The sequence below is a fragment of the Anolis sagrei genome, chromosome 8 (genome assembly GCF_037176765.1).
Source record: "Anolis sagrei isolate rAnoSag1 chromosome 8, rAnoSag1.mat, whole genome shotgun sequence".
NCBI lineage: Eukaryota > Metazoa > Chordata > Lepidosauria > Squamata > Dactyloidae > Anolis > Anolis sagrei.
In genome coordinates, this window is record NC_090028.1 from 43,791,219 (window position 1) to 43,812,212 (window position 20,994).

Here is a 20,994-nt window from a genome sequence, read left to right on the forward strand (position 1 = left end):
GGCGTCGAATTGTGCCTTCCCCTGTAAGCCGCCCTGAGTCCCCTCCCCCCCCCCCGCGGGTGAGAAGGGCGGGGCAAAAGTGACGGAAATAAATAAATAAATAAATATATTTGGAAGTGTTTGGAAGCCATCGTGATATGCGCTCTCTTCTCTCTCTTTGCTTCCCCACACAGTCTGCGTGAAGCTGGTGGAGGAGCTTCTGCAGCGGCGTCTGCCCAGGCGCCAGGGTAGCTGCCAAGCGGAGCAAGTCACCCTCTTCCAGTATTGGAGCCACTTTGAGGTCCTGCCCGTCTTGGCACTGGACTCGTATGTTCTGGAGTTGGCAGAAGAAGGTATTGTATACACACAACACAGTGGGGGGGGGGGGGGGGGGGGTGTCACATCAACATCATGGTTGCCTTCAAAGACCCGTTGAACCCATGGAGGGAGAATCCATGGATACAGAGGGACAACTATATATGTATTAGTTGTTGGTTCTCTTTAGCTTTTACCCCATTTGGGTCCCCAGATGTTATTGAAGGACATCTCCCATCACTTTGGGTTATCCACTCTATAGACTGGGGATAATGGGAGTTGCAACCCAACAGGACCCAGATGTTATTGAAGGACATCTCCCATCACTTTGGGTTATCCACTCTATAGACTGGGGATAATGGGAGTTGCAACCCAACAGGACCCAGATGTTATTGAAGGACATCTCCCATCACTTTGGGTTATCCACTCTATAGACTGGGGATAATGGGAGTTGCAACCCAACAGGACCCAGATGTTATTGAAGGACATCTCCCATCACTTTGGGTTATCCACTCTATAGACTGGGGATAATGGGAGTTGCAACCCAACAGGACCCAGATGTTATTGAAGGACATCTCCCATCACTTTGGGTTATCCACTCTATAGACTGGGGATAATGGGAGTTGCAACCCAACAGGACCCAGATGTTATTGAAGGACATCTCCCATCACTTTGGGTTATCCACTCTATAGACTGGGGATAATGGGAGTTGCAACCCAACAGGACCCAGATGTTATTGAAGGACATCTCCCATCACTTTGGGTTATCCACTCTATAGACTGGGGATAATGGGAGTTGCAACCCAACAGGACCCAGATGTTATTGAAGGACATCTCCCATCACTTTGGATTATCCACTCTGTAGACTGGGGATAATGGGAGTTGTAACCCAACAGGACCCAGATGTTATTGAAGGACATCTCCCATCACTTTGGGTTATCCACTCTGTAGACTGGGGATAATGGGAGTTGCAACCCAACAGGACCCAGATGTTATTGAAGGACATCTCCCATCACTTTGGATTATCCACTCTGTAGACTGGGGATAATGGGAGTTGTAACCCAACAGGACCCAGATGTTATTGAAGGACATCTCCCATCACTTTGGATTATCCACTCTGTAGACTGGGGATAATGGGAGTTGTAACCCAACAGGACCCAGATGTTATTGAAGGACATCTCCCATCACTTTGGATTATCCACTCTGTAGACTGGGGATAATGGGAGTTGCAACCCAACAGGACCCAGATGTTATTGGAGGACATCTCCCATCACTTTGGATTATCCACTCTGTAGACTGGGGATAATGGGAGTTGCAACCCAACAGGACCCAGATGTTATTGAAGGACATCTCCCATCACTTTGGATTATCCACTCTGTAGACTGGGGATAATGGGAGTTGCAACCCAACAGGACCCAGATGTTATTGAAGGACATCTCCCATCACTTTGGGTTATCCACTCTATAGACTGGGGATAATGGGAGTTGCAACCCAACAGGACCCAGATGTTATTGAAGGACATCTCCCATCACTTTGGATTATCCACTCTGTAGATTGGGGATAATGGGAGTTGTAACCCAACAGCACTTGTGGCCCTGAGGTTGGGGAAAAGTTTAAAGGACATTTTAAAGTCAGGCATCATATCGACAAGCCAGGAAGAAGCCCTCTGACTTAAAAACACCACACAGCTGAATCAAAATGCAAGCAGTTTATTGAAGGTTAATTAAAAAGTCTTTAGCAGTAAAAACACTCCCAAAGAAATAGGTAAATCCAAGTAGGTAAAAAGATAAGCAGGAACTAATAAACCAGGAAACAAATCCATCAAAGTACATAAAAACACAGAAACACTTGAGACATGAAACCCTGAAACCAAACAAGGTATAACTTGAATCTATCCAAGGCAAGGCTGCAAGGTTCACCACTATGTATGGATCCAATTCCAACATTGCTTCGTCTGACCACAGATTCTGGACTTGGCACTTTTATCCCCTAATCTACTCTAAATTCCCTGCCAGAAACTGGTTCCTTCTCAGCTTTGACTCTGCTATCAATTTCTCTCGCAACCTGGCAGAGCGCCCAAGAGATAGTTGTGTTATTCTATTCTGTCTGAAACCATGCCTTAGAATCATAGAATCCTAGAGTTGGAAGAGATCTCCTGGGCCATCCAGTCCACCCTCATTCTGCCAAGAAGCAGGAATATTGCATTCAAATCACCCCTGACAGATGGCCATCCAGCCTCTGTTTAAAAGCCTCCAAAGAAGGAGCCTCCACCACACTCCCTCCGGGGCAGAGAGTTCCACTGCTGAATGGCTCTCGCAGTCAGGAAGTTCTTCCTCATGTTCAGGTGGAATCTCCTCTCTTGTAGTTTGAAGCCATTGCTCCATTGCGTCCTAGTCTCCAGGGAAGCAGAAAGGAAGCTTTCTCCCTCCTCCTCCTCCCTGTGGCTTCCTCTCACATACTTATACATGGCCCTCATCATGTCTCCTCTCATCCGTCTCTTCTTCAGGCTAAACATGCCCAGCTCCTTAAGCCGCTCCTCATAGGGCTTGTTCTCCAGACCCTTGATCTGCTCCCTCCTCCCTGTGGCTTCCTCTCACATATTTATCCATGGCCCTCATCATGTCTCCTCTCAGCCTTCTCTTCTTCAGGCTAAACATGCCCAGCTCCTTAAGCCGCTCCTCATAGGGCTTGTTCTCCAGACCCTTGATCTGCTCCCTCCTCCCTGTGGCTTCCTCTCACATATTTATACATGGCCCTCATCACGTCTCCTCTCAGCCTTCTCTTCTTCATGGTAAACATACCCACCTCCTTAAGCCGCTCCTCATAGGGCTTGTTCTCCAGACCCTTGATCATTTTAGTCGCCCTCCTCTGGACACATTCCAGCTTAGAGTCAATATCTCTCTTGAACTGTGGTGCCCAGAATTGGACACCATATTCCAGGTGTGGTCTGACCAAAGCAGAATAGGGAGGTAGCTTCATGGTTGCCTTCAAAGGACCGTTGAACCCATGGAGGGAGAATCCATGGATACAGAGGGACAACTATATATGTATTACTTGTTGGTACTCTTTAGCTTTTACCCCATTTGGGTCCCCAGATGTTATTGAATGACAACTCCCATCACTTTGGATTTTCCACTCTGTAGACTGGGGATAATGGGAGTAGCAACCCAACAGCACTTGCTGGGCTTTCCCCAGTTGGAATCCTCCTATTTCCCAGACTAAAAGTGGTGTATGGAGAAACCTTCACCTTGTTAACAGTAGTTTTTTCCCCTCTCCCACCCCCCTCTCTAGTTTTGCTGGCACAGAACCTGAACTCGGACGACCAAGACGTGGTCTTGAAAGCCCTGAAGCGTGTCCCGGAGAGCAGGCTCCGCAAAGACGGGCTGAAGGCTTTGAGTTTGCTCCTCGTCGAAGGAAACAGCAAAGTCGTTGGGGCCGTCTCGGCACAGCTGCGGAGCCTGTCCGAGAACCCTGGCTTCCGGGAGCGGGTCAGTACCTCACCCGTATTTCCCCCAAAACATTAATTTTTGCTCCAAAAGGTGCATTAGGGCTTCTTTGCAGGGGATGACTTGTTTTTTTTTTTTTTCATGTATAGCAATCTACGTATATTCACATCTTCTTCTGATAAATCATCACAATATTATGTCAATAATATTACTTATTAGGGCTGGGCGGTTTCGTTCGTTAATTTCGTAATTCGTTAATAATTCGTTATTTTTCTTGATAACGAAGCGATAACAAACCATTCAGGAGCAACTAAAAAACGAAACGAATTTTTAAATCTATTTCGTAATTGTTTTGTAATTGTTTCGTTATTATTTCCGTATGTCTGGTGCAAGTTTTATAGTTGTTTCCCTCCCCTCTCCCTGGTTGCAAGCGTCGGTCGGCATTTACCCCACTTCTGGGTCCCTGGCCTCTGCTTAAGTGGATCAAATTCTCCTCTCCTCCTGTTGTCACCTCACCTCGTTCCTCACTCTGGCCTGCGTGCATTGGGCAAAGAGACACAGCAGTGCAGCACTCAGAGACCTGCCTCTTGCCTGCCTAACCTCTTTCCTTCTCCAGGTTAAAACTATTATATTTATTATACAGGGTTAGTCAAAATGAATAGGCCAATAAGAAAAGTAATTGTACCCGAATGTATGTTTACTGTAACCAAACCACAGCTACGTAGCGACAGATAAACTATCAAAGTTTTTTTTGAGCAACACACATGTACGTTAATGCCGCTAGGCGTCGCTAGGAGTCGCTGTTTTCAAAATGGCGGAATCAGGCAAAGAGAAGGCGTTTTGTGTGATGACATTTGCTAAAACAATGTCAGTAATTACGGTCCAGCGAGAATTTCGAGCCAAGTATGGCAAGGAACCACCTCATCGACATTCCATTGCGAGGTGGGTAAAGCAATTTGAGGAGACGGGCTGCTTATGCAAGGGTAAAACCACAGGACGACCGCGTGTCTCCGAAGACACAGTGGAATCCATTCGTGCATCCTTTCAACGAAGTCGGATGTGCTGCAATGGATGTGGAATGAACTGGACTATCGCTTGGACGTCTGCCGTGTCACACGGGGCGCCCATATCGAACATCTCTGAAGGTGAGACAAAACTTTGATAATTTATCTGTCGATACGTAGCTGTAGTTTGGTTACAATAAACATACATTCGTCTAAAATTAATTTTCTTATTGGCCTATTCATTTTGACTAACCCTGTATTTATTACTATTATTATTATTATTATTATTATTATTATTATTATTAAGAATGGATGGCCATCTTTCAGTACTGCTTTGACTGTGCCTTACAAGCACGAAGGCAGAAAGTGGTTTGTTGTTATTATTATTATTATTATTATTATTATTATTATTGAGAAGCACTGTCAAACCAGAATAGAGATCTCACCCCTCCTCTCTCTCTCTTTTCCCCCTCTTTCCTTCTCCGAGGTTAAAACTATTATTTAAAACTATTATTTTCACGTTGCGCAACCGCGTCCGCCATTTTAACAAATTGATTCGTTAATATTAACGAAATTTCGTAAATATCAAACTTTTTAAAAGGAAAATTTCGGAATTCTTTTAAATATCGAAACGCAAAAAACCCCAAAAAACGAATCGATTTTAGAAACAAATTTTTCCGTTGTTACCCAGGCCTATTACTTATTTTTATTTAATTAGACAGTAGTACTATTATTTTATCATTGAGTACATCCGTCATATGCTGCAACAGATGTACTATCTGTAAATACATCTGCCTGGCTGACAATCTGAACTAGGGCTTATTTTTGGGATAGGACTTACATTTTGTGTTCGAAACGGGCCATCTTCTCAAGCCACCTCTGTGCCATCTTTGCTTCCTCAGGTGACAACCTGCTAGGCTTTGAAGCTGTAAGGCCATTTTGATTGGTGTTAACACATTGCCTTCTTCATTGGTCTAAGCTAACCTAATACATCTCTTCATTGTGTTATTTTGTAACTGTTCATTTTATTTTGTTACTTCATGTATTTTATTGTGATGTTATTTTTGCTTCTTTGTATTTTATGTTGTATTGTAATTGTTGGGCTTGGCCTCGTGTTAGGCGCCCCGAGTCCCCTTTGGCGCTTAGAACCGCTGTGAGTCGCCTTCGGGCTGAGAACAGCGGTATATAAGTACGGTAAATAAATAAATAGATTGTTCGGTTCCCTCCAGTTACCGCCCAGTTTCAAATCTCTCATTCCTGGGCAAGGGGATGGAGAGGGCAGCAGCGGAGCAGTTGCAGCAATTCCTAGACGACACAGCCGGACTAGATCCCTTCCAGTCCGGCTTCAGTGTGGGGCACGGGACAGAGACTGTGCTGGTCTCCATCACGGATCACCTTCGATGCCAGCTTGACCAGGGCGGGTCAGTACTGCTCGTGTTATTGGATCTCACAGCAGCATTTGACACAGTCAACCACAATCTTTTGACCCACCACTGCCTTGCTGTTGCTGGAGTCAGGGGGAGAGCTTTGAATGGGCTCCCCTCCTTTCTTCCCAACCGTGGACAGCGAGTGGAGAGGGGAGGCCTGGTCTCTGAGAGGTCCCCCCTCTCTCTCTCTCTTGTGGGGTTCCTCCTCAGGGGGCTATTCTCTCCCCTCTCTTGTTTCACATCTCTCTGCGCCCACTTGCTCAGCTGGTTCGAGGTTTTGGGCTGGAGTGTGACCAGTACGCTGATGACACTCAACTGGTGCTGAAGATGGAAGGCCGACCGGACTCTGGACCCGATTGTTTCCATCAGTGCCTCATTGAGGCCGTGACTGGATGGCTGCGTGCCAGCAGGTTGAGGGTGAACCCAGCAAAGACGGAGATCCTATGGCTGGGTCAACCGGGCAGTGGGGACGTCCAGCTGCCTACCCTGGATGGCGAGGCGCTACGCCCGTCCTCGTTGGTCAAGAGCCTGGGAGTCCTTTTGGACCCTCTCTTTCTGATGATGGAAGCCCAGGTCTCTCTCCGTCGTGAGCAGAACCGCCTTCTTTCTTTCACTTGCGGCAGGCTGGAGACTGGCCCCCTCACTGTCCAGGGACAACCTAGCTATGGTGATCCAGGCCACGGTCAACTCAAGACTGGACTACTGTAACGCCCTCTACATTGGCCTTCCTCTGTCGGTGATCCGGAAGCTCAAGTTGGTACAAAACGCAGCTGCTCGGCTTCTTGCGGGAATTCTGATGACATGCCACATAACACCCATCTTACTGAAGCTGCACTTGAGTAACCAGTTGAGCACCGGATCACTTTCAAAGGGATGGGACTCACCTTGAAGGCCTTGCATGGTCTGGGGCCAGTGTATCTGAGGGACCGCCTCTCCCCCTCCCAACCCCAGAGATCCCTCCGTTCTGAGGACCAAGATCTATTGGAAGTCCCCAGTGTCAAGACCTTGCGTCTAACAGCAACCAGACGCAGAGCCTTCACAGCAGTGGCACCATCACTCTGGAACACTCTGCCACCTGAAGTCCGTGCCTTGCAGGACTTACCAGCTTTCCGCAGGGCATGGAAGACATACCTGTTTTGACAGGTCTTTGATCTCTGATTGTTTTAAATTGCTTTTAAATTGTGTTAGATTTAAGCCATTCTTGTAAGCCGCTCCGAGCCCCAGGGGAGTGGCCGCATAGAAGTCCGAATAATAAATAAATAAATAAATAACATTTTGATTGGTTCTGTGACTAGGCAATCAAACTGGTGCAAAGAAACTGGACTCTACTGGGCTGTCCATCTCTCCTTCTGGTGTGCCTGGCTCTGGCTGAGATGCGCCCTAGCCGGCGCCGGCTTTTCTCTTTGTTGCAAGTGAAAGCGCAAGGCTGCCGTGTGACAGTTTAGGGAGTTTAAGCGTGGGCATCATTCTTCTGGCTGTTGCAACGACACCTGTGGCTGCGTATGCTTTACACAGATGGGACCTGCAGTCGCATATAGCATTTACAAAATCCTTATATATCCAGGACTCCTCCAAACCTAACAGGTCCTAATCCTCCATTTGGTTATGTGACCAGTGAGTATCCAATATTATGAGCATCCTGAAAAATTCTGGGTAGGTCTTATTTAGGGAAACAGTGTAGGTCTGCCATATTTTATGGGCTGTTGTTGTGCTTTGAGTCACCGCTCAGGTGTACAGTCTCTCAGAGTTTGGGACGGCTCTTCCTTTCCTTGGTTTCGCCCAAAGCCACCTGGGGATTGTGTGGTATGGAGAAGCCTCATGCTGGGCTGACTCAGGCTGACCGATCCCTCTCCCGCAGGCCCTGCTTTGCTACCTGGAGCAGCTGGAGGACGAAGAGGTGCAGACGCGGATTGCTGCCTGCGCGGCCTTGGGCTGCCTGAAGGTAAGGCCTCCATTCTTTGGGAAACCATGAATTTAAACTCTTTTCCAAAATGGCTTTTGCACTGGCACTTCAGTTTCCCAGAAATGCCTCTGTGCCTAAAAGATTTGTTGCATGCAAGAAAATACCTAGGTGCAGGCATTGGTCTGAATCCGGCCATTAATTACAACTGCAACAGACTCATTGCATTCATTGGATGCATCGTATTCACTTGTCTATAAGTCAGTTACATATAAGTTGAAGGCAAACTTTGAGGGCAAAATTATGGATTTTGCATTAACTTGTGGCCAAAATTAATGGTGTGGAAATTGCTTCTCATCTCTACCTCCTGTTACTGGCTTCATACACTGACCTGTGTGTACATTGACCCAGGTTTTGGTGTGTGGGTGGGCTTTTTGTCACTGAGGCCTTCTCACACCGAGGGCTCTCTCAGATTGACACCTCTCTCACATTGAGGCGAACTAACACTGAGGCCTTCTCATACTGCTATCACAGCATCCCTTTCAGTTCTTGACTCAATTTTTTATAATTTAAAATACCTAATTAATATTTAACATTTCTGGCATAAATTGACCCAGGTTTTGGTGTGGGGGTGGGCTTTTTGTCTAAACTCTATTTATACACGAGTGTATATGGTGCCTATTTCATTGCATTGACTCACATTTGACAATTGGTTCATCAGGTCCATTCTGGTTGGACAGAGCCTCTTCGCAAAACGAACTTACACAAAAGTTTCACACAGTATCGTTTTACACACAGCAGCCTTCACACTGGAGCTTCACACACGATGGCCTTCAAACTGGGGCTTCCTCTCACCGAAGCTTCTCACACCAGGCCTTCTCATACTGAGGCCTACTAACACTGAGGCCTTTCTCCCACTGAGGCCTTCTCACACTGAGGGCTCTCTCAGATTGACACCTCTCTCACACTGAGGCGAACTAACACCGAGGCCTTCTCATACTGCTGTCTCAGCATCCATTTAACCCTTTCAGTTCTTGACTCACATTTTTGTAATTAAAAATACCTAGTTAATATTTAATATTTCTGACATAAATTGACCCAGGTTTTGGTGTGTGAGTGGGCTGTTTGTCAAAAATCTATTTATAAACAAGTGTATATGGTACCTATTCCATTGTGTTGACTCACATTTGACAATTGGTTCATCAGATCCATTCTGGTTGTACAGAGCCTCTTCTCAAAACGATCTTACACAGAAGTTTCACACAGTAGCTTTTTACACCGGAGCTTCACACACGATGGCCTTCAAACTGGGGCTTCCTCTCACCAGGCCTTCTCATATTGAGGCCTTTCTCCCACTGAGGCCTTCTCACACGGAGGGCTCTCTCAGATTAACACCTCTCTCACACTGAGGCGAACTAACACTGAGGCCTTCTCATACAGCTGTCTCAGCATCCATTTAACCCTTTCAGTTATTGACTCACATTTTTGTAATTAAAAATACCTAGTTAATATTCAGTATTTCTGACATAAGTTGACCCAGGTTTTGGTGTGTGAGTGGGCTTTTTGTCAATAATCTATACACAAATGTATATGGTACCTATTCCATTGTGTTGACTCACATTTGACAATTGGTTCATCAGGTCCATTCTGGTTGGACAGAGCCTCTTCACAAAACGAATTTACACAGAAGTTTCACACAGTAGCTTTTTACACAGCAGCCTTCACATTGGAGCTTCACACACGATGGCCTTCAACCTGGGACTTCCTCTCACCAGGCCTTCTCATGCTGAGGCTTACTGACACTGAGGCCTTTCTCACACTGAGGGCGCTCTCAGATTGACACCTTTCTCACACTGAGGCAAACAAATTCTGAGGCCTTCTCATACTGCTTAGTCGCGGCATCCACTCTCACCGAAGCTTCTCACACCAGGCCTTCTCATACTGAGGCCTACTAACACTGAGGCCTTTCTCCCACTGAGGCCTTCTCACACTGAGCGCTCTCTCAGATTGACACCTCTCTCACACTGAGGCCTTCTCATACTGCTGTCTCAGCATCCATTTAACCCTTTCAGTTCTTGACTCACATTTTGTCAAAAATCTATTTATAAACAAGTGTATATGGTATTTATTCCATTGTGTTGACTCACATTTGACAATTGGTTCATCAGGTCCATTCTGGTTGGACAGAGCCTCTTCTCAAAACGAACTTACACAGAAGTTTCACACAGCAGCCTTCACACCGGAGCTTCACACACGATGGCCTTCAAACTGGGGCTTCCTCTCACCAGGCCTTCTCATACTGAGGCCTACTAACACTGAGGCCTTTCTCCCACTGAGACCTTCTCACAGTGAGGGCCCTCTCAGATTGACACCTCTCTCACACTGAGGCCTTCTCATACTGCTGTCGCGGAATCCAATTAACCCTTTTAGTTCTTGACTCACATTTTTGTAATTAAAATACCTAGTTAATATTCAGTATTTCTGACATAAGTTGACCCAGGTTTTGGTGTGTGAGTGGGCTTTTTGTCAATAATCTATACACAAATGTATATGGTACCTATTCCATTGTGTTGACTCACATTTGACAATTGGCTCATCAGGTCCATTCTGGTTGGACAGAGCCTCTTCACAAAACGAATTTACACAGAAGTTTCACACAGTAGCTTTTTACACACAGCAGCGTTCACATTGGAGCTTCACACACGATGGCCTTCAACCTGGGACTTCCTCTCACCAGACCTTCTCATGCTGAGGCTTACTGACACTGAGGCCTTTCTCACACTGAGGGCGCTCTCAGATTGACACCTTTCTCACAGTGAGGCAAACAAATTCTGAGGCCTTCTCATACTGCTTAGTCGCGGCATCCACTCTCACCGAAGCTTCTCACAGCAGGCCTTCTCATACTGAGGCCTACTAACACTGAGGCCTTTCTCCCACTGAGGCCTTCTCACACTGAGGGCTCTCTCAGATTGACACCTCTCTCACACTGAGGCGAACTAACACTGAGGCTTTCTCATACTGCTGTCTCAGCATCCATTTAACTCAGTTCTTGACTCACTATTTGTAATTAAAAATACCTAGTTAATATTTAATATTTCTGACATAAATTGACCCAGGTTTTGGTGTGTGAGTGGGCTGTTTGTCAAAAATCTATTTATAAACAAGTGTATATGGTACCTATTCCATTGTGTTGACTCACATTTGACAATTGGTTCATCAGATCCATTCTGGTTGTACAGAGCCTCTTCTCAAAACGATCTTACACAGAAGTTTCACACAGTAGCTTTTTACACCGGAGCTTCACACACGATGGCCTTCAAACTGGGACTTCCTCTCACCAGGCCTTCTCATACTGAGGCCTTTCTCCCACTGAGGCCTTTTCACACTGAGGGCTCTCTCAGATTGACACCTCTCTCACACTGAGGCGAACTAACACTGAGGCTTTCTCATACTGCTTAGTCGCGGCATCCACTCTCACCGAAGCTTCTCACACCAGGCCTTCTCATATTGAGGCCTACTAACACTGAGGCCTTTCTCCCACTGCGGCCTTCTCACACTGAGGGCTCTCTCAGATTGATACCTCTCTCACACTGAGGCTTTCTCATACTGCTGTCTCAGCATCCATTTAACCCTTTCAGTTCTTGACTCACATTTTTGTAATTAAAAATACCTAGTTAATATTCAGTATTTCTGACATAAATTGACCCAGGTTTTGGTGTGTGGGTGGGCTTTTTGTCAAAAATCTATTTATACACAAGTGTATATGGTACCTATTCCATTGCGTTGACTCACATTTGACAGTTGGTTCATCAGATCCATTCTGGTTGGACAGAGCCTCTTCTCAAAACGAACTTACACAGAAGTTTCACACAGTAGCTTTTTACTCACAGCAGCGTTCACATTGGAGCTTCACACACAATGGCCTTCAACCTGGGACTTCCTCTCACCAGGCCTTCTCATGCTGAGGCTTACTAACTCTGAGGCCTTTCTCACACTGAGGGCGCTCTCAGATTGACACCTTTCTCACTCTGAGGCGAACAAATTCTGAGGCCTTCTCATACTGCTTAGTCGCGGCATCCACTCTCACCGAAGCTTCTCACACCAGGCCTTCTCATATTGAGGCCTACTAACACTGAGGCCTTTCTCCCACTGAGGCCTTCTCACACTGAGGGCTCTCTCAGATTGACACCTCTCTCACACTGAGGCTTTCTCATACTGCTGTCTCAGCATCCATTTAACCCTTTCAGTTCTTGACTCACATTTTTGTAATTAAAAATACCTAGTTAATATTCAGTATTTCTGACATAAGTTGACCCAGGTTTTGGTGTGTGGGTGGGCTTTTTGTCAATAATCTATACACAAATGTATATGGTACCTATTCCATTGTGTTGACTCACATTTGACAATTGGTTCATCAGGTCCATTCTGGTTGGACAGAGCCTCTTGTCAAAACGAACTTACACAGAAGTTTCACACAGTAGCTTTTTACACACAGCAGCGTTCACATTGGAGCTTCACACACGATGGCCTTCAACCTGGGACTTCCTCTCACCAGGCCTTCTCATGCTGAGGCCTACTGACACTGAGGCCTTTCTCACACTGAGGCAAACAAATTCTGAGGCCTTCTCATACTGCTTAGTCGCGGCATCCACTCTCACCGAAGCTTCTCACACCAGGCCTTCTCATACTGAGGCCTACTAACACTGAGGCCTTTCTCCCACTGAGGCCTTCTCACACTGAGGGCTCTCTCAGATTGACACCTCTCACACTGAGGCGAACTAACACTGAGGCTTTCTCATACTGCTGTCTCAGCATCCATTTAACCCTTTCAGTTCTTGACTCACTATTTGTAATTAAAAATACCTAGTTAATATTTAATATTTCTGACATAAATTGACCCAGGTTTTGGTGTGTGAGTGGGCTGTTTGTCAAAACTCTATTTATAAACAAGTGTATATGGTACCTATTCCATTGTGTTGACTCACATTTGACAGTTGGTTCATCAAGTCCATTCTGGTTGGACTCAGCCTCTTCTCAAAACGAATTTACACAGAAGTTTCACACAGTAGCCTTCACACCGGAGCTTCACACACGATGGCCTTCAACCTGGGGCTTCCTCTCACCAGGCCTTCTTATAATGAGGCCTTTCTCCCACTGAGGCCTTCTCACACTGAGGGCTCTCTCAGATTGACACCTCTCACTGAGGCGAACTAACACCAAGACCTTCTCATACTGCTGTCTCAGCATCCATTTAACCCTTTCAGTTCTTGACTCACATTTTTGTAATTAAAAATACCTAGTTAATATTTAATATTTCTGACATAAATTGACCCAGGTTTTGGTGTGTGAGTGGGCTGTTTGTCAAAAATCTATTTATAAACAAGTGTATATGGTACCTATTCCATTGTGTTGACTCACATTTGACAATTGGTTCATCAGATCCATTCTGGTTGTACAGAGCCTCTTCTCAAAACGAACTTACACAGAAGTTTCACACAGTAGCTTTTTACACTGGAGCTTCACACATGATGGCCTTCAAACTGGGGCTTCCTCTCACCAGGCCTTCTCATACTGAGGCCTTTCTCCCACTGAGGCCTTTCTCACACTGAGGCCTTCTCACACTGAGGGCTCTCTCAGATTGACACCTCTCTCACACTGAGGCGAACTAACACTGAGGCTTTCTCATACTGCTGTCTCAGCATCCATTTAACCCTTTCAGTTCTTGACTCACTATTTGTAATTAAAAATACCTAGTTAATATTCAGTATTTCTGACATAAATTGACCCAGGTTTGGTGTGTGAGTGGGCTTTTTGTCAAAAATCTTTTTATGCGATAACTATTCCATTGCGTTGACTCACATTTGACAATTGGTTCATCGGGTCCATTCTGGTTGGACACAGCCTCTTCTCAAAATGAACTTACACAGAAGTTTTACACCGGAGCTTCGCACACGATGGCCTTCAAACCGGGGCTTCCTCCCACTGAGGCCTTCTCACACTGAGGGCTCTCTCAGATTGACACCTCTCACACTGAGGTGAACTAATTCTGAGGCCTTCTCATATGGCTTAGTCGCGGCATCTAATTAACCCTTTCAGTTCTTGACTCACATTTTTGTAATTAAAAATACCTAGTTAATATTCAGTATTTCTGACATAAATTGACCCAGGTTTGGTGTGTGGGTGGGCTTTTTGTCAAAAATCTTTTTATACACAAGTGTATGCGGTAACTATTCAATTGCGTTGACTCGCATTTGACAATTGGTTCATCAGGTCCATTTGGGTTGGGATGAAATTACGGGATGCCAGCCATGTTCTCCTCCTGCAAGACCTTTCCTTTGCCTTTTAGCCTTGAGCTTCTACCTTTGTCATAGTTTGAGGGGTTGTTTTGTGAAGCTATATGTTGATAACGCAAGCTTCTTTGTCCCTTTCTCGCCCAAAACAAGGCCAAGGAGGGTATTGAGCAGCTGGTGTACCTGTGCCAAACGGACAAAGAGGCCGTGCGAGAGGCAGCCAAGCACAGTCTCATGCTGTGTGGTGAGTCTTTGCTCCTTTCCCTTCGTGTCTTTTGAGGAGTGGATCCCTTGATCCAGGTGTCCAGGCCAAGCTTCAGGCATGGGCAAACTGCGGCCCTCCGGTGTTTTGGACTTCAGCCTGTTAGGAGTTGTAGGAGCTGAAATCCAAAACGTCTGGAGGGCCAAAGTCTGCCCATCCTTGGACTACGAGGGTTGAATGAAAAGTTGTTGTTTTTTTTTTGAGAAACTGCAAGCCACTTCTGGTGTGAGAGAATTGGCCGTCTGCAAGGACGTTGCCCAGGGGACGCCCGGATGAATTGATGTTTTCATCATCCTGGTGGGAGGCTTCTCTCATATCCCCTTTGCATGAGGAGCTGGAGCTGATAGAGGGAGCTTATCCGCCTCTCCCTGGATTCGAACTTGTGACCTGTTGCTCTTCAGTCCTGCCGACACAAGGGTTTAACCCACTGCGCCACCGGGATTCTTTTTACCTTTTTGCCTCCACCTTCGTCATTCAACAGATGCCAGTACTGGTATGCGGCAGGTACTGGCTTGTTCAGTAGACTCTCCTCTACAGTTCCATTATGGCAGGAAGCCTTAGCATTGAACGATTGTGTAATGCCTCCACCTTCGTAATTCCTCAACAGATGGCAGTCCTGGTATGTGGCAGGTACTGGCTTGTTCAGTAGACTCTCCTCTACAGTTCCATTTTGGTGGGAAACCATAGCATTGAACAGTTGTGTTGTTAAAATGCAAAGTATGGAATCCTGCGCAGACGGTCGGTCAATGCAGCTTAAGCAACGTGCAGTCATTGAATTTTTGACTGCAGAAGGTGTCACCCCAAAGGAGATTCATCAGAGAATGCAATCTGTTTATGGTAATTGTGTTGATGTGAGTACCGTGCATCGTTGGGCGAGCAAGTTTAAAGAATGACTGCACACTGCTTAAGTCGCATTGACTGACCGTCTGTGCAGGGTTCCATACTTTGCACTTTAACAACACAGCCATTCAATACTAAGGCTTCCTGCCAAAATGGAACTGTAGAGGAGAGTCTACTGAACAAGCCAGTACCTGTCGCATATGTTGCTTAAGTCACATTGACCGACCGTCTGCGCAGGGTTCCATACTTTGCACTTTAACAACACAGCCATTCAATACTAAGGCTTCCTGCCAAAATGGAACTGTAGAGGAGAGTCTACCGAACAAGCCAGTACCTGTCACATATGTTGCTTAAGTCACATTGACTGACAGCCTGCGCAGGGTTCCATACTTTGCACTTTAACAACACAGCCATTCAATACTAACGCTTCCTGCCATAATGGAACTGTAGAGGAGCGTCTACTGAACAAGCCAGTACCTGTCGCATATGTTGCTTAAGTCGCATTGACTGGCTGTCTGTGCAGGGTTCCATACTTTGCACTTTAACAACACAGCCATTCAATACTAAGGCTTCCTGCCAAAATGGAACTGTAGAGGAGCGTCTACTGAACAAGCCAGTGCCTACCGCATACCAGTGCTGCCATCTGTTGAGGAGTTACGAAGGTGGAGGCATTACTTTTCATTCAACCCTCGAAGTTTGCCTTGGCCTGGGGTGTAGAAAGGCCTGAGCTCTGACTGACCGTACTGCCCATTGCTTGGCCTCTGCTGGTAACCCCGAGCGAAGGGAACCCAGGGCACCTACCTGTTCCTTTGCATGGCTGCTCACCTGGCCCACAAGCTCAATCATGGGAAGTGTGAAGCCCTCATTGTCGTTTATTATCCTTTGTTAGATGGCCCTGAAAGAACCATCTGATTGGCCAACTAGACTTCGGGCCATGGGAGCAGCCGGACAGGTTGGGATCTGCTGGCCTGCCTGTTTCCCCCTCCCCGCTGCCCCATTGCATGCCCTCCCAGTCTCTTCTTTTTGTGCCTTGGACCCTGGTTGCATTCCTGTTATGGGGTCTTTGTCTCAATGGTGGCCACTCCCTGACATATTGGAGTCCTCCTCCTCCTCCTCGTGCGCTTGTGTCCTCCTCGTCTGTGTCGGCGTCACAAAGGGAACGGCACTCCTGTTCGAGGGGCTGTGATATGGGGTCACATACGAAATGGCCTTCTTTGTGGTCAGACTATCTGTCCATGTCGCTCAGTGTTGCCTCTTGACCCCACAACTCCCACCCAGTCTTTGGCCGCAAAGGCACAGAAATTGAAACTACACATTTCTTAAATCTTGTTATGGAGTCTTTCAGGGACCTTTCTGATCTCAAGGTACGCATACACCGAAACAAGGTTAGCCGTGTTAGTCCATGTAGCCATCTTGATTATCGACATATACCGTATATAGACGAGTATAAGAAGAATTTTTCACCCCTTTTTATTTTTATTTATTTATTATTTACTATATTTGTATACTGCCCTTCTCAGCCCTCAGGCGACTCGAGGTGGTTTGCAAGGCAAAATTCAATGCCAGAAAACATAAATACAGTTCAAAACATTAACAAAATCATAACAACATCAATGATTGATTGATTGATTGAGAGAGAGAGAGAGAGAGAGAGAGATAGGGGAAATTACAACAGCAAAAATTACAACAGCAAAACAACAGAGAGTAAACAATCAGGCACATCAAATCACTCTCAACAAAAGATTCCCCCCAGGCACTTCCAAGCCATTAAATGCTAATCAAGGTGGTCAGTTGAAACATTCACACCTAGCTCCAACAGACAAGAGTCCTTTGTCCCACCCTGGTCTTTCCACAGATATATAAACCCATTTTCTTAGTTCCAACAGACCTCACTACCTCTGAGGATGCTTGCCATAATGCAGGCGAAATGTCAGGAGAGAATGCCTCTAGAACAAGGGGTCCTCAAACTTTTTAAACAGAGGGTCAGGTCACAGTCCCTCAAACTGTTGGAGGGCCGGATTATAATTTGAAAAAAACATGAAAGAATTCCTATGCTCACTGCACATATCTTATTTGTAGTGCAAAAAAACCCCCACTTTAAAACAATACTATAATTAAAATGAACAATTCTAACAAATATAAACTTATTAGTATTTTAATGGGAAGTGTGGGTCTGCATTTGACTCATGAGACTGGGTTGTTGTTGTTGTGTGCTTTCAAGTTGTTTCAGGCTTAGGTTGACCCTGAGTGAGGGCCGGGTAAATGACCTTGGAGGGCCGTATCCGGCCCCCGGGCCTTAGTTTGAGGACCCCTGCCCTAGAACATGGCCATATAGCCCAGAAAAACCTACAACAACCCACTTTGGTTCTTTCTTTCTCCCACCCTGGACATTCCACCAATATATAAACTTAACTTGCCTAGATTCCTATGCCTGCCATAGATGCGGGTGAAACGTCAGGAGAGAATGCTTCTGGAATATTATTATTATTATTATTATTATTATTTACTTCATTTGTTGACCGCCGTTCTCAGCCCTAGGGCGACTCACGGCGGTGTACAACATATAAAAACAGTTTACAATAGACAATATCACAGCAAAATCAACATAGCAATCAATAATACCATTACACTAAATCATCCGCGTCATCTCATTGTAGAATCATAAACCAAACTCATTATCCGTATTCCGTTCCGATCGTCATTACCAATGATTGTAGCACTTAGTCAAACGCCTTCTCAAATAACCATGTCTTTAGACTCTTGCGGAATGCCATAAGGGAGGGCGCCTGTCTGATATCCACAGGGAGGGCGTTCCACAGCCGGGGAGCCACCACCGAGAAGGCCCTATCTCTCGTCCCCGCCAGGCCAGACAGCCTGGAAAACTCACCACAGCCTAGTGATTCTAGCCATGAAAACCTTTGACCACACATCAATAATTTTTTTGGTTGGGCAGCCTGTTTTCCCTCCCATGTGTGTCGCCAGTATACATTTGTGTGGCCTAACCTTTGTGGCCTTGCACGCACTGTTGTGGCAAACAGGATTCTTATTGGCAGCTAAATTGGTGTTTGTGCTTGCAGGGGAAGACGGGAAATCTGCTCACCGACGGCTGGAAGAGTCCCTCGACAGTTTGCCCCGGATCTTTGCCCCAGGAAGCATGGCGAGCACTGCGTTCTGAACAACGGTGCCGCGTCCCTCCACCCACAGATCGATCCTTTGGGGGCGCAAACGCAACATGCCAGAGCTCTTTCCACTCGCTCATGCAAACTGGGTTCAGATCAGCGTGCCACGGACTGGGAAGCTTTTGCCTCTCCACGCATGCACACCCCGCAGTATTAGCACCACTGACACACTACGGCCTTACACAGAGGGTGCCTTTTTCCTAGCTGCGCTCATGGAGTTGACGTGGGCACAAGGGCGGTCTCAAGAGCGTGGGCTTCTTGCCTTTCATCAGCCAGAACTAACACAAGAAGGAAGAATATGACAACAATTGAGCATTAAAGCGGTAGCAGAACGCCCTGGGTTGCAAAGGCCGTCTCCCATTTGAGCGGACACTTGGGAAAACACTGGTTGTGTGTTCAAAATCCCACTTCTGACCCACTTCTGCCTTCCTGAGGCCTATGCACATGGCAGGAAACAGGGTCCAAGGTATATTCTCCTATATAACACAAGTCGCTCTGTTGTTTGGGAGCCAAAGCGAGCACAAAGACTTCCGGAAGTTCTCCCCGTCCCGTTGGGCTGAGGAAGGGGTCATTTTTAATGGCGGGCGTGACGCGGAGGGGCGGAAAGAGCTGCCTCTCTTCAGCTGTTTTATTGTTTTTTATTTACACAATTTGCGAGAGAAGGGGGTGGGGAGGTTGTAGACCAAGCAAAACGCCCCTTTTCTATAAAATACCTATAAATTTATCTGTATATCTACATATATATATATATAAATATATATAATGTAATTATCAAGAGGTTTTGGCTAATTTTGATTTTAAGCCTGAAATTAAAAAAAAAAGTTTGAGCAAATAATGTGTGTTGTTTTGTACATGCCGACGTGGAATTTCCTTCACCAAGTAGGAAGCGAGGTGATATGAGGGAAGTCGAATAGTGTACAGCACCGGGCCTTTATTTATTTATTTACTTTACTTTACTTGTATATCGCAGTTTCTCAGCCTAACCGGCGACTCAACGCGGTTTACAACAAGGGTAAAATCAGTCACAATATCCAATTTAAAACACAAAAGCACAATATACAGTATTACACAACAATAACAACACAATGCTTCTCATCACTAGAGTCATGATCCAAATTCGTCGTCCATATTTCCATTCCTGTAATCGTCACATTCATTGCACTGATTAACCAAATGCCTGTTCAAACATCCAAGTTTTTAATCTTCTTCGGAACACCATTAGCGAGGGGGCTGATCTTACCTCCATGGGAAGGGTGTTCCACAGCCGAGGGGCCACCACAGAGAAGGCCCTGTCTCTCGTCCCCACCAGCCGCACCTGTGAAGCCTTTGGGAGGTTCACAAGTGCAGTGCCTTGTATTGTCTGCAGTACAGGAAAAAGCATGGGAAAAAGGTTGCTTTTAAGTATCATGATATAGAACACAGAACAGGGGTCCCCAAACTACGGCCCGCGGGCCAGATCCGCCCCCCCCCGAGGGCATCTATCCGGCCCGCGGGCTGTGAAGAAGAGTGAGAGGCGGGCGAAGGGGGAGGGAGGCAGCAGGCGAAGAGGGGGAGGCGGCGGGCCAAGCTGCTTGGGCCTGCTTGGCCCGCCACCTCCTTGGGCCCATCCTCTCCTCCCTTCGGGATGCCACCTCGCCGCATCCCGGAGGCAGGAGAAGGCGGGAGAGGCCTTAAATCCAGTCATGTCCGACTCTGGGACTCTGCTGCTCATCTCCATTTCTAAGCCGAAGAGCCGGTGTTGTCCATAGACACCTCCAAGGTCATGTGGCCGGCATGACTGCATGGAGCGCCGTTACCTTCCTGCTGGAGCGGTACCTATTGATCTACTCACATTTATTTATTATTTATTTATTTACAGTTTTTACATTCCGCCCTTCTCCTCACCCCGCAGGGGACTCAGGGCGGATTACAGTAAACACATATATGGCAAACATTCAATGTCAGTTTGACAAACAACGTTTAACACACAAATACACCGAGGCTATTTAACTTTTTTCTGGCCGCCAGGGAAGCTGCTGCTTTCCATCGTCCATCAACGACACCGATGAAGTTCTTCCGCATTCCACATTCCCCAGAGTCTTTTTTCTTTATGGCCTCATAAATTAGTTAATTTAGCCTCCCACACAAGGTGGTGCCTTATTTTCCTACTTGACAGATGCAACTGTCTTTCGGGTTGCAAAGGTCGACAACAGGCTACACAATGGCTGGACACCCACTCCAGCCCGGGCTGGCTTTGAACTCATGACCTTTTGGTCAGAGTGATCTTAATGCAGCTGACACTCAGCCAGCTGTGCCACAATGTTTTCAAACTGCTAGGTTTACATTTATTCTAAACTGCTAAGTTTATATTTGT

At 46.3% G+C, this 20,994-nt stretch overlaps 1 protein-coding gene across 7 annotated transcripts in view; it reads left to right on the plus strand.

Annotated features, from left to right (window-relative positions):
• RIPOR1 (RHO family interacting cell polarization regulator 1) overlaps positions 1–19,476 on the plus strand; it is a 195,790-nt gene extending 176,314 nt beyond the window's left edge. For 6 of the 7 annotated variants that reach the window (XM_060788482.2, XM_067471149.1, XM_067471148.1 and 3 more), the window contains exons 18-22: positions 174–332; positions 3,585–3,781; positions 8,029–8,112; positions 14,514–14,604; positions 18,540–19,476. In XM_060788482.2, coding sequence (XP_060644465.2) covers positions 174–332; positions 3,585–3,781; positions 8,029–8,112; positions 14,514–14,604; positions 18,540–18,637 — 629 coding nt within the window. In that variant the 3' untranslated portion in view covers positions 18,638–19,476. Of the gene's footprint in view, positions 1–173; positions 333–3,584; positions 3,782–8,028; positions 8,113–14,513; positions 14,605–16,351; positions 16,415–18,539 lie in introns of all 7 variants that reach the window. The other variant, XM_060788485.2, reaches the window with a different exon arrangement.
• Positions 19,477–20,994: the final 1,518 nt, after the last annotated feature.